This window comes from Schistocerca americana, chromosome 1, assembly GCF_021461395.2.
Source record: "Schistocerca americana isolate TAMUIC-IGC-003095 chromosome 1, iqSchAmer2.1, whole genome shotgun sequence".
Lineage (NCBI taxonomy): Eukaryota > Metazoa > Arthropoda > Insecta > Orthoptera > Acrididae > Schistocerca > Schistocerca americana.
This window is the reverse complement of record NC_060119.1, coordinates 220,017,325-220,032,237: the sequence shown is the minus strand read 5'-3', so window position 1 is coordinate 220,032,237 and position 14,913 is coordinate 220,017,325. Positions and strand designations below refer to the sequence as shown.

At 45.2% G+C, this 14,913-nt stretch overlaps 1 protein-coding gene across 1 annotated transcript in view; it reads left to right on the top strand.

Moving 5' to 3' along the window:
• LOC124620811 overlaps positions 1-14,913 on the top strand; it is a 182,409-nt gene that overhangs the window by 144,806 nt on the left and 22,690 nt on the right. The window contains exons 16-17 of the mRNA XM_047147099.1: positions 9,338-9,525; positions 14,527-14,728. Coding sequence (XP_047003055.1) covers positions 9,338-9,525; positions 14,527-14,728 — 390 coding nt within the window. The remainder of the gene's footprint in view (positions 1-9,337; positions 9,526-14,526; positions 14,729-14,913) is intronic.

Below are 14,913 nucleotides of genomic sequence, written 5' to 3'. Positions count from 1 at the left end.
GTGTACCGGACCGAGACTCAAACTCGGGACCTTTGTCTTTCGCGGGCAAGCGCTCTACCATCTGTGCTTCCAGAGCACAACTGACGACCCATTCTCACAGCTTCAATTCTGCCAGTACCTTGACTCCTACCATACAAACTGCACAGAAGCTCTTCTGCGAACCTTGCAGAATTAGAACTGCTGGAAGAAAGGAGTCCCGAGTTCGTACCTCGGTCCGCCACACAGTTTTAATCTGCCAGGAAGTTTCATATCAGCGCACACTCCGCTGCAGAGTGAAAATCTCATCCTGGCACAATTGGTTACACAGAGTGGTACTTCCGTTTTTTCTTAATGTACTTCAAGTTCCTTGTCTGTTTCCTGCCTCTCATCTAGCAGCATTTGGAACCCCTCAAATGCACAATGTGTTCTGAGGAAGTATTCCGATGGTAACTTCTCCGGTAAATGTGGTGATCAGTTCGATTCAATATTTCGGCCACCGAAGCGTTCGCCATCTTCAGGAGAACGCTGTTGCTGCTGGTGCTGATCAGTTCTCAGCGGAACTCAGCACAGCAACCTTCTCCTGAAGATGGCGGACAGTTGAATCGCCGAAATATTGAATCGAGTTGATTTTAGGATCCGGCAGCAAACCCGAGGAGACTTTCAAGACGTATTACAACCGGAAAGCCTACTACGTCAAACGTTGAGACTTGCTTTTCAGCAAAGACTTGTCAATCCTTTCGTGCTGAATCCACAAGGGTGTTGCAGTGCAGAAGGAAAAAATGGTTAATAAAAAAATTCGTAGTGGTTTACATCTGGACTGATCGAAAGTGGAAAGACCACCTAAAACTAATTGTAAGAAAAGAAGAAAAATCTTAAGAAAATGTAATTCATCCACCACAGAAGGTGCCTACTAAAAATGTGTTCCATCTATTCTTAAGTATTCCATATCAGTCTGCAATCCTCACCAAGATTAATAGGAGTAGAGAAGACCAAACGAAGAGCGGTATGGTTTAGTAGGTGCGAGAGCACTGCGGAGATGCTCCGCAAATTTCAGTGGCAGAACTCTACAAGAAAGGCGTCGTCTATCATGAGGAGCTTTACTATTAAAATTCTGAGGGTGTTAGTTGGAAGAAGAGTCGGGAAACGTATTACTTCCTCCATCATACGTCGCGCGAAAAGACCACTACAGCAAAATCAGAAGTGTTAGAAAAAAATGGCTCTGAGCACTATGGGACTTAACTTCTGAGGTCATCAGTCCCCTAGAACTTAGAACTACTTAAACCTAACTAACCTAAGGACATCACACACATCCATGCCCGAGGCAGGATTCGAACCTGCGACCGTAGCCGTCGCGCGGTTCCAGACTGTAGCGCCTTGAACCGCTCGGCCACTCCGGCGTTCAAGCTGACTGAATTTACAAAAGCTCACTCATTCTCTTCTCTGATTTTTGTCTACTTTTGCCTCGAGAGTGGTTCAAATGGTTCAAATGGCTATGAGCACTATGCGACTTAACTTCTGAGGTCATCAGTCGCCTAGAACTTAGAACTAATTAAACCTAACTAACCTAAGGGCATCACACACATCCATGCCCGAGACAGGATTCGAACCTGCGACCGTAGCGGTCACTTGGTTCCAGACTGTAGCGCCTAGAACCGCACGGCCACTCCGGCCGGCGGAGTTTGGTGGCCAATGGATTATGATAAACTCATCCTGGTGCTCTCTCGAACCACGCATTTAGATTGTGAGCTGTGTCTCACATTGCATTGTCCTGCTGGTAGACAATGAGGAAAACAAACTGCATGTGGGGGAGGACATGATCCCCAAGCATAGATGCACGCTTTTGTTAACACGTTGTGCCTTACAGAATGACGAGATCATCCCGGGAATGCCACGAAAATATTCCCCAGACCACAACACTCCCTCCTCCGGCGTGGATCCTTCCGACGTTTCTTGTAGGGTGTCTTCTTTATGACGTTTCACGCCGTGCACGCAAATGACCATCTGTCCGTGGAGCATAAAACGTGATTCGTCTGGAAAGACCACGAGTCGCCACTCAGTGGATATCCATTTGAGTTCGTCTCATCATCTGAGCATGAACTAGTCGCCTGCTGCAGAGGCCCATCCGCAGCAACTGCCGCTAAACCGTCATGGTTGGTACACTTTTGGTTCATCTGGGAGCTCAGCCGCTCAGCAGTTGCACGTCAATTCTCCGGTACACACCTCTGCAGCCGTCGTACGCTCCTGTCTTCTACGGTGCGTGGTGCACCACAGTTGCTTCGGTGCCGGATTCAGATAGCACCATTTTGCTATGTACGTTGTACTTACAATCAGGCGGTTCGCAAAGAGCGGCAAACTTAGCCGTTTCACAAACGCTTCTACCCTAAGCCCAAAAGCCAATGATCACGGCGTTTTGAACGTCAGATGAATCGCTCCATTTCCGCATTACGACAACGATTACGATGTTGTCCACGTCCCCTGGACACCCTTTGTATACTCTCCACGGCTAGTTCTGCTACCTACCTATATGAGTGGTCACTGTGCGTTGGCGCTGGACATAGGCGGTGGTGATATTAATGCGACCCGTCTGTGTATTTAGAACTAGGTTACGTTGATATAAGGTGTGAACAGCACGACGGGGTGTGTAATGCTGTTACAGAGGTGTGGTATTGCGTGCAAATTCCGTCGCCCTCCGAATCCAGTCAACCGAGGTGAGCCTTGCAGGCTGCAGCTTAGCTGTTCCCAACTTTCACCTCTGTGCTCTGTTGCACAGTGGTACATTCAGCACTGCACAAAGCAGATGTCCAACATCAGCAGGGATTATTAAACCATAAAGTCGTCACCGGATCCAAGTACAAAATATATAAAGATAAGACTAAATATGATTACAGTAATCATTCCCCATTTAAAATGCAGTATTGATTTGCTTTCATGAGGTTCAAATTAAACACTAATTTGGCGCAGTGGCTAGCACACTGGACTCGTATTCGGGAGGACGACGGTTCAGTCCCGCTTCCGGCCATACTCATTTTGGTTTTCAGTGATTTCCCTACATCACTCCAGGCAAATGCCGGGATGGTTCCTTTGAAAGGGCACGGCCGACGTCCTTCCCCGATCCGATGAGACCGATGACCTAGCTGTCTGGTCTCCTCCCCCAAACAACCCCAACCCCCACTAGACTAATTATCTATGTTAGAGCAGCTAATTGATCCTTGATAGGGAAACACAACCGCTGACCACATACGAGCGGATTCGTACGATGGTACACACCTGCGGGACACTTCCTAGGATATTTTTAAGCGAACTGCCCAGACAGTCGCAAGCCCACCGTTATCCACTAACGTGCAGCTCTCCCCACCTTCCCCCCTTTCGGAACTGGTTCCAGAAATCTGCTCGGAGTAGGGTATCTTCGTGTGTGGGGTAAATCAGTCGATTTTCACGATTTATCCGCGCTGCCAGGACTGCGGTGCATACTCGACAGGTCACAGGCTACAGACGACGGAGTTCAGTAGCTGCAGCTCTGTCTCACTCAAAATACGTTGCACAGTGCAGAGTTTTTAAAACATTGTTTTCGGTTCTGGAACCCGTTAAATTGTCGATCAGAAGTTACTATGGAAGGTAAGGCGAATAAAATTGCGGTTGTAGCCGACAATTTATACGCTATGTACTTATATATTTTTCTCGAAACACAAATCGCACAAAATAGGTAAAAAAATGGATTACCGAAAGGAAACATTGCAGCCATGTGGCTATGATTCAGAATCTCCAAGGCTACAAGAACTACCGAAGAATGAGTCAGTATAATTGCAACGAGATTTTAGGTGAGTACATTTCATGTTTTTTTGCACTGGATAGATGATATCGAGCATCTGGTGTAGTAAAACGTATTTTGGTGATGAATGGTCTGCTTCTAGGTGTTCTGCCAATTTGTTATTTCCATTTTATGCCCAATATTCGTAAGGTACTGCGAGTTGTGATGCAATTTTAATTCGCTGCCTGGTGGGCATTACGCTACAGAAACATGACACAGTAATGCCTGAAGGCGTTTTACCGCGACGAAGATATGCTTTCTGAACAATAGGCACTCCTCTGAGAATCCTGAAGGGTTGACATGCTAGGAAAAGCGTGTCCTTGATCCTTCGTAAAGAAAATTAACTCATAATACCTGTAAAATAATGGACGTAAGAGGGTAATACGTAATACAATAAGGAAGATCGTCCAAGCAACTTTTTATGGGTTTATACGACTCATCCTTTCGTTTTCCGCTTGCTTCAGAAGCTTCCACTTTTCTGAACTCTTTTTTTATAACACGTTGGTCCATAGTTGAAATATTGTCTAGAAATATTTCAACGATCTCTTCATACGCCCTATTTTTGTATTTTCTTGTTCCTGTAATGTTCATGTGTCAGTTTCTAATAATAAGGTTTCTTGCGGTGCAATTGTTTTTTTCTCTGTGGTCAGTGATCCACTCCTTCGCCACACTTGCAGCAATTGATATACAGAAGTTCTGATAACACTCTAGGTCACAGAGTGTATAGAAAGCCGACTAACACAAAAAGGTATTTAGATGCCACTTCACACCACCACCCAGCCCAGAAGCAAGCAGTACTCAACACTCTGTCTTCACGTGCCTTCCGTATCAGCGATGACGACAACTTGGAATCGGAGTGGAATTTTTTAAAGAGGACATTGAGAGCAATGGGTATGATAGTTATTCAATCGACAGGGCTTTTAGGCGGAATATTTATACCGCTAATAAGAATGACGAGGAACCGCTTTCTCACTCCGTCGGGTTATCGTTCGTTTTTGGGGTCACTGACCGCATAAGCAGGATTTTAAAGAAAAATGGTATTCAGACATCTTTCTTTAGTCAAAACAAAATAAAAGATTTTTTCCGACGGAAAACGGACGCACCTGATTCCCTCCACAATGCAGGCGTCTATCAAGTGACATGTTGCTGCGGCAAAGTACATATAGGCGAAACGGGAAGAACTGTTAAAAAACGCATTAAGGAACACGAACGGCACATGCGGCTAAAACAAAGTGCAAAAATGGCTGTAGCGGAACATCATGTGAACTGTGGCTCTGACATCGATTTTAATAACGTACGTGTACTGGCTAAGGAAACAAACATTTATAGAAGAAAGGTCCGAGAAGCGGTTGAAATTTCTCAGAATGCATCTAATTTCAATAGAGAGGACGGCTATAGGCTTCCGGCATCGTGGTTCCCCGCCATCAAGGAAGTAAATACGAGGCCGCGGTATGTGAGCGGCATAAAAAGCGCGCTGCAAGTCATCTCGACGGACAATAATATTTTGGGTAAACATTCCCCCTCTCTTACTGTGTCCGTTTCGAATCTAGCCAGTGATGACGACCAACCAATAGCGGTAGCAGGAATTTCAACCAATAACCCTACTCCAGCGTAAGTGTGGAACAGTGCCTTTCTATCCAGTGACGATGGGCCGCCAGTGGCATCCACAGGAGATTAACTAACAACGCCCCTTCTTCTGCATCAGAGCGGGAATATTAGCCTATGACTATGGTTCAAATGGCTCTGAACACTACGGGACTTAACATTGGGCGTCATGAGTCTCCTAGAACTTAGAACTACTTAAACCTAACTAACCTAAGGAAATCACACACATCCATGCCCGAGGCAGGATTCGAACCTGCGACCGTTGCGGTCGCGCGGTTCCAGACAAAACTCCCCCTTTATAAGACGACGCGACACTCGTCTCTGTCAGTGTTCTAGCAGTAGTGGACACTAGAAGGTCCCGAGGAAGATCCCAGCAGAGGGGTCGAAACGTCAATCATTTTAGAAGAAACATGACACGGCCTAATAACCTAGAACATTTTAACTTCAATTTAAACTTATTGTTACCTTATTGAAACCGCCGGATAACTCACGGACTTCCTGAACGTGACCCGTCGCTGAAATCCGCACGTCTCTGCCCATCTGAAGAGGCTGGCTCTCCGGTCCGAGGACTGCAGGCAAAGGCTGGTAGGTCGTGTCTCCATCACACACAGGGGGGCCCTACAGGTGTTACACGATACGTCGGAAATATCCGTGGTTTGCTAAAAACCGCTCGTGTGCGGCCAGCTAATGACAATCGAGTAAGCTAAAGGATATACAACACCTCGTGAATGTGGCGCATCAGTATACTGAAACCTGTCTGGTATGTCCGCCACTCGTGACAGTTCAACAACAAGTGTTTTCCGATCTCTTTTCTCTCTGGACAGGCTCATACAACCTGTGTCAGCCAATCAGGAGTCGGCGCACTACCCGCTACTTAAGCGTTTAAAATTATTTTTATACTGCTATTTTGTAAGCGTAGTAATACTCCCAGCCGACATGATGGATGGCAGATATTCTTTACCTATGAGTATTGATATAGTAATTATTCTTTGTTGTAGAAGGGACACGCAAGTCAAATGACGGGCTGTGATCTGTCAGTTTCGTATTCCAGCCGTTTCCACGTTTTGTGAAGACAAGCAGGACCTAATGAAATGGTTCAGTGGTTAGTGTATTGGACTCCCATTCGTGAGAATGATGGTCTAAATCCACGTCCGGCTATCCAGATTTAGATTTTCCATGATTTTCCTAAATCGCTCCAGGCAAATGCCAAGATGGTTCCTTTGAAGGGCCATGGCCATGGCCGATTTACTTATCTATCCTTGAAACATTACAAGTGTGTGGTCTGGGTCCAACGACCACGCTATGGGCGGGACGTTGTACTCATCTTCCTTCCCACAAGGTAGGGCATTTCTTTGCCCGCTGTTGTGGAGGGCACTAGGGGATATCGTCGGCCTCCACGGTGCCGTTCGGGTGTTGGAATTTCTCCTAGTTGCCTGCAATCAGCAGATTTTGTAAGGGCTACTGTCACCGCAGTCACACCCAGGATGCAGGCCGTTTTCTACTGACCTCCTCACTCTCTTCGATTTGAACATTCACACAGCACCCGGCACTACACTGGCTATCTCCGATTTCGTTGCTCCGATCCATTGCAAGATGTAGAAATCGAAAGTGGCAGAACTACTCCCTTGTTCAGAAAAAAAAACACAACACCTTGAACGACTAGAAATAGGACGTTCATATTTGCATATACGTATATTAGAATGTTCTGCAGAAATTATTAGTATTTTAGTCACCTCAGTTCGGCATGTAACCTTTTGCCCAGTAGACACAGGGTCCACCATGGGCACTGATAATTTGTTACGCGCATGACGGCATCGACTCTTAAGAGACGCGAATGTGTCCTGTGTTATAGACATAGATGTCGCATTCACCTCGTTCCAAAATTCATCTGTGGTGGTTGGTGTTGGGTCACAGCGCTGCACCCGTCGTTTCGCCATATCCCACACATTTTAGACTGGCGACATGTCTGTGACCTGGAGAACCAGAGCAAAAGGCTGATATTCCGTGACACCAAAAAGGCAGACGTTCGTGCAGCAGCATGTGTTCCTACGTTGTGTTGCTGAAAAATGGCGTTTGGGGTATTGTGCAGAAGGGTTATGGCTACGGGTTGCAGGACGTCACTGACTTAGGTCACAGTGCCCTGCACACGCACCGGCTGTGATTTGTGGCTACACCCAATAGCACCCCACACTTTAAGGCCATGAGATGGCACTGTATGTCTTATGCGGATGCAGTCACTGTGTTTTCTGTTGTCGCTTTCCCTGTCTGCAGCGACCAAAATGTGGCCATTATTTTCAAACAAGAAGAATCTGGATTCATCCGAAAACACTATATGACGCCATTCCTGCCCCAGTGACGTCGTTCCACTCACCACTGCCGTCTAGCATGTTTCCGTACATTCGTCAGAGGTAGGTGGAGAAGTGGAGGGACTGTCACCCCTGATGGTGTACGATGTGTTAACTCGGTTCCCATACGGATTAGGTGTCGAGCTCGGTGACGGGGGGAGGAGCAAAGTGGGTGGTATGACATGACGCATCTCTTCGTATTCTACTGCCTTTCGTGAAGCATTCTGCACACACTCATTGCATTGCGTTTGTGAGCAGCAATTTTCCGGATGGATGAATCACATTTTGTCAAGCCAATAATGCACCCTCTTTCAAACTGAATGATTTGACGGTACGGTTCTCGGATACGCCTGCGAGGCAACCTGCACGTCTGTTAAAGTCACATTGATCCATTACCTTCGGTTTATAGCGACAACGAGAGCCGCAGGCACATTTTATTGGTAGGTGGTGTTGCGCCGCCATATCGATGTTGAACCCTGAACCCGCGGGCCGACATGGTTCAAATGCTAATCATTTCTGCAGAACATACTAAAGTTCGTGTCCTGTCAATATGAACGTCCTGTCTCTAATCATTCAAGGTGTTCTATTTCTTCTGAACATGAGTGTAGTTGGATTCGAGGTACCAAACGTTTAAGCAGTTTCAGATACATTTGTGTATTTACTTTTCTATGTAGAGGCACGAAGTATTTTTGTATGAAGGCACCACTACGGAAAGCAGACATAAATTTGTATTTACGCTTGAGATTTTGAAGATTTTTCATCGACCCATATGGAATGAAGACTGTTTCAGAAGTTGAGCAGAAAATTATACGCTAGTAATAAGCTTCAATAGAACTCTTTTATCAGTGTCAGTAGTGCCTTGGCAAGTATCAATCGATCGTCGATTTTCTCTTGAGTGAAAACCAACTTTCAATTCTTCAAATTTTCCGCTGTGCCGAAGTATTGTGCATAAAAACGGAAGCAACAATTCGGCTGAGCACCGAAAAGAAGAAATTTGACTTTTTTTGGGGAGGTCTAGTATTTCTTCTATCATCCTAGACGTCATTTGCTAACAGTTTTATAGTAAACACAGCAATAGTTGCGTTAGTCTTGTTGATCCAAGTTTTGTGCCAAACGCTGCATTCATCGCCCGCTACTGCACCTTACGGTCGCGAAAGGTTTGCACCACGCGAAAACTATTCACCAGTTCAATTCTGTTTCACCATACGGCTTATAAATCGGCTAACTTTCCTCTGTCGCTGAAAAATCAGCTTTCGTGCAACATTTACTTATCCACAATTTAGTTCCTTCCATTTCACCTATCTCCTGTCTCTAAAACACCTCCAAGCCCCCCCCCCCCCCCCCCCCCCCCCCGCGTCCTTGGCACACGCACACACACACACACACACACACACACACACACGTACACGCACTTACAACGTCTGGTCCTAATGAACGTTCGAATACTTCACCAGCTACTAAGATGATGTGGGCGCAACATAGCTGTTGGCTAGAATACAAAATTTGTATCCGATAGCTGGAGTGAAAAATTTGATGAAAAAAAGCTCTGAAATGATTCCTTAAAGGGCTTCCTTGAATAAATGAAGACCTCGGCTTCCAGGACAACCTACGGTTCTGGCTGGACAAGGGCGTGGATGGCTACCGCATGGACGCGGTGACGTTCTTGGTCGAGGCGGAGGGCTTTCCAGATGGGGTCCCGGGCGACATAGAGCAGCCGTACATGCACCAGCCTGAGTCCTACGTCATCGTACAAGAGTTTCGCGCCGTCGTCGATGAGTATGACAACAGGTAAGCAATCACCGGATTCCACTGAAGATACATGTTTCAGCGTTTCATTGTCCACGTAAAATTAAACCCTGGTTCTCAACACGTGGCAAACACTTTATACTGTTTGATCAAAAGTATCCTGACACCTCTATGTAATGCGAGATTCACTACTAGGTATCGTTAGAGGTGGACCGCCAGTGTGAAAAGGAGATAGGGACTGTTTTGCTGTCAGTAGAGAAGCAGTAATAGACTGCGTCTGTAAGGATAGATCAGTGACTTCGAATGTGAACCAGTTATTGGATGTCATCTGGCTAGGAAATCCATCAGAAACATCCATCAACAATCCCTTGTAAAGCTAACCATTCGACTTTTGGAGATGTGGTTGCCAACTGGAAAGGAAGAACCACTGCTACGTCAAGAACACGCAAGATCTCATGTACTGACGGACCAGGGATTATCGTGCATTGCAGGGTGTGAAAGTAAAAAGTCGGATGCAGTGAGCGAGAGGAATCACCAAAGTGCTACCAACAGTTCCATCTTGCTCATTGTTCGTGCGTAGGGGGTGAATGGAGTTCAGTGGTAGAGCAGCTTCTGATGAGGCACACATTTCTACAGTCAGTGCTAAACGACGCCTGGGGTAGTGTACACACCGATTCCAGTGTACAGCTGATGACTGGAAAAGAGTGATTGGGGTAATGAAACGAACAGCACCCAGTGGTAATACGGCTGAGGAATGTGTGGAGAATGTTCCATGGCCCTCTGTGTCTCGCCAAACATGAAGTATGGAGGAGATGTTTTACGCTATGAGGGTGTTATTTGCGGCTAGAGTCTGGTCACCTTTGTGTGCTTAAGAAAACGTCAATTGCATAAGAATACGACCACGTTTTACATAATTGTGTTATGCATACAGTAGAGGAAAAGAGACTGTTAGTATCAGCATGACAATGCACAAAGTGATATCTGTGAGGCGACTGTTTGTGGTCTGTAACTTTCATGAAATGTACTGGAATGACCAGAGTCCTAACATGAACCAAATGGTATACCTGGAAGTGTCCCCAGCAAATTTCGAGTCATCATAAAGGTAGACAGCCCATGACGTTCACCAACAGATGTCGAGATATTTTCTATGAGATCAAGTCCAAACGCCCAAGAATGTTGAAAGACGGCATCAGTCTGGTTAAGTGTAACCAGATGTTGCCAAGGTTATTTTCCCTACGCTGCAGAAATTACGCTGGGAAATCCTTACATATCCTCCATACAGCCCATATCTCTCCCCATATGATTTCGATGAGCTTCGAGTGCTAAAGAAATACATTGGTTACCATCGATTTTGTTTGGACGAAGAAGAGCACGCCTGGGTAAATGTATTCGCAGTTATGTTGTCTCGTCATACTGTCGTGAGAATCTATGGAGAGCAGCTAAAGGACTATGAAACCACGAGTAGGCGACAAGTTGTCTGACGTCCATGCTTCGTTACAGAACGCTGAAGTCGGAGGCTTGACAGCTATGTAGAGCAGGATATGTGACTATCTGTGGCCGATCTGTCGACAAAGTACGATGCTGCTGCAGGCACAGATGTTTCGAAATGCACTGTTCAACACACATTGCCAGGGTACCGAGGCAGACAACTCCACTGTGTTCCCATGTTGACACAAAGAATTACAATAGCAGTGGGCACGGAATCACTGAAACTGAACCGTGTATCAATGTAAACATGTTATTTGGATGAATCACTTTTATTGTTAAACCAGGCCGAAACTCATGTCCGGATATGCCATCATTTGGGTGAACTGCTGATGGAAACGTGCACTGCACCACGAACACAGGCCAATGAGGCAGTATTATATTATGGGGGACATACACTTGGTTTCCATGCGACCTGTGATAGTAATCAAACGTACGGTGACTGCTGTGGACTACGTGAACATTATTGCGGACCACCTGCATCCCTACACGCTGGATGTCTTGCCTGGCGGTGATGGCATCTTGTAAAAAGACAATTGCTCAGAGACTGAAGTCGTGCTTCTGTAGTTGGACAAGCGTAATAGTGCACACACGTTAAAATCTTGGCTTCCAAATTCTGGTTTCTCCGACGCAAAGTTCCCTATCTCAAATTGTTCAGTGGAGCATCCTTTTTTCGGGCTGTCACGGAAACACTCTCTATAGCATCCCTGTGGTAGACACCAGTAGCAGTATAATATAGTGTGGCCCTTCCCTCTGGTTTCCTTGTCTGCGATTTGAGACATCTTGGAGCCTCAGGCAGTCATACCTAAAACTACGTGATCATTTGCATATTACGGCAATCTGGCACAAAACAGGGCTAAATTAAATGAGACTGTAGAGATGGAACGATCTCGCCCTACTTCTATTATAATAGCTATGATATCCACTCCTTTGACATATTGATTGTGTCTAATGCCTGAACAGCGATGTTATTATGTTATCGGTTAGACAGCTGGAGAATAGACAGAGGAAGGAATGGTGGTTCTGTTCCATGTTTCTATTCCTTTGCAAATACAGGGTGTTTATAAATGAATATCGGGGTTTTAACGCTTTATAATATTTATTACATTAAACTTACAGTTATAAATGATATGTCAAAAGAAAGAGCAACTCAAACAATTTTGTTTGGCATCAGTGCACATGCGGAGCACGAAATGTTTCCGCCGCAGTCCGCTAGACAGCGCTAGTAGCGAAGATGGCGACTAGCGAACAGAAACTGTTTTGTGTTTTGCAGTTTGCAAAGACCGAATCTGTAGTTACTGTACAACGTGTGTTACGGCTGAAGTTCGGTTGTTCAAGTGGCTCTGAGCACTATGGGACTTAACTTCTGAGGTCATCAGTCCCCTAGAACTTAGAACTACTTAAACCTAACTAACCTAAGGACATCACACACATCCATGACCGAGGCAGGATTCGAACCTGCGACCGTAGTGGTCGTGCGATTCCAGACTGTAGCGCCTAGAACCGCTCGACCACCCCGGCCGGCAAGTTCGGTTGTGATCCTCCAAGTGATAATAACATTGGTAGATAGTATCATCAATTTGAAGATACCGGCTGCCTTTGCAAAGGGAAGAGCACAGGACGACCAAGAGTTAGTTAAGAGACTGTTGAGCGAGTGAGAGAGTCGTTCACTCGTAGCCCAAAGAAATCAGTCCAGAAGGCTAGTCGTGAATTACAAGTTCACATGTCGACTGTTTGGAAAGTTTTAAGAAAACGCGTACGGCTACGTCCTTACGTTTACAGTTATTACAGGCTCTCAAGCCGGCAGACAATGGATTACGTGCCAATTTCGCAAACGAAATGTTGTTTCATGACGATGAAGTGACTGTTTTTTGTGCCGTATCCCGATGGAAAGTTTATGGGTCTTTCTTTTTTCGTGAACCTACTGTAACTGGCACTTTTTACCTTGATACACCAGAGCAATGGCTCTTCCCTCAGTTGGAAGAAGATGAGCCAGAGAACTTGATTTTCCAGCAAGATGGTGCGCCACCTCACTGACATAGCGAAATACGCGATTGGTTGAACTTCACTGTACCCAAGCGCTGGATAGGTGCAAGGGGCCCAATGACAGTGCTTGCTTTGCATAGCCTCCACGTTCACCCGACCTAACTCCATGCGATTTTTTCCTTTGGAGCTTCATCAAGAATCGTGTGTACGTACCTCCGTTACCAGCAGACCTCCCAGAATTAAGAAACCGGATTGAAGCAACTGTTGCTACAATCACTGAAGACACACTTATCAACGTTTGGGAAGAACTCGGCTGAACACTTGATGTGTGCCGTGTGACAAATGGTGCTCACATTGAAATCTATAAGGTTCTTGGTAAAACTGTTTGAGTTGCTTTTTCATTTGACATATCATTTATAACTGCAAGTTTAATATAATAAATATTATAAAGCGTTAAATCCCGATATTCATTTATAAACACCCTGTATTATAATACCTTGTACTATGTTTAGTCCGCTTAAGGTCCTGTCTAAAGGAAACCTGTGTGGTAAATAGTATTACTGATGTTGGCGAGTAACATTGCACTACTGAGAACAGTTAAACAGCCTTCAAAAACCATTGGAATTTGCAAGGTGAACTAACATGTGAAGAAAACAGCAACGATGAAGTCATGGTAATAAGCCTTTGCAGCTATTTTAGAAAGAACTGTCAAGAGAATACGGTACACCTTGCAGACACCATGTCAGGTAGAATGGTGGAGATAACCGGTCATCAGCCAGAACAACATACGACTAGCATCCTACTGAACTGCAATTCGTAGTTCGTAATTTCATGGTACTAGCTCAGCAGTAACATAGTATCGGCGGTTTAAGAACGCTAATGTCGGACGAGTGACTGCAAGTAGAAGACCATAGTGGGCAGATCATGTTTTCCGAGCAGAGGGTACATCCCTTAGAAAACTATGAGAACATCAGATAACTGGTAGACGAGGGCGTCCGCGAACGAGATGGAAAGACAGAACTTTAATCAATAAGCAGATCCAACAGCCAGCGTTTAGAATGACAGAGACAAAAGCAAATGGGCAAACACTTGAAATCAATTTATGTGATGTTACCATTCTATTTATTCATGATTCGTGGAATGTACGTGTTCATTATTTCGTAACGTTTTATGTTTATGTATTGGTATATTTTTTGTCTTCTGCCATGAGCCTAACTGGGCTGGTTATGTGCAATAAGCGACGATGATGAGGAACATGTTTACAGTATTCTCCTCTTTCATATAGTTTAATTTAGCGAGAAGAACAGAAAAAAATATTGTTTAAATTTCCTGAATTCAAGTAAAATGCGTTATTACGATCAGAGATATATAGGGATTACGGATGGGAAGCACAGGCAAACTGAAATTGTCATGCTGACGAGTGGATATGAGTAGATAGAGCGGACGATACGGAACTTGAAGTCTCTGTCCAGCACACGTTGTTAATATATCTCGTGGGTCAATGTGAGCAAAGACTTGGCAACAATTTTGGGTTTCCTTCCAGAGTTGTTAAGTGGTTTTATGGTTTTCCAGGACGATGATAACCGAGTCCTACGGCACAGTGGACCAGATTCTGGGCTACTACGGCAACGAGACCAATCCTGGGGCTGACTTCTCCTTCAACTTCCTGCTGATCACCGATGTCAACGCCAGCTCCACTGCTGCGGACTTCGCTGAAGTCATCAGCAACTGGATCGACATTGTCGACGAGCGGGGAGTGTGGTCCAACTGGGTGGTATGTTTATTCTTGGCGTTGATAATAAGTTTCTCTGATACAGTTTTTTAAAATTTTATTTTGACCATGCACAACACAAAAAAGAATCTTAAGATGAGAAGAGTTCAGCAACACGCATTTCATAGTTAGTTTTAGGAAAAGTGATGTCACTGGCATCCGTTATACGCAAGGTAATAAGCCCCAAA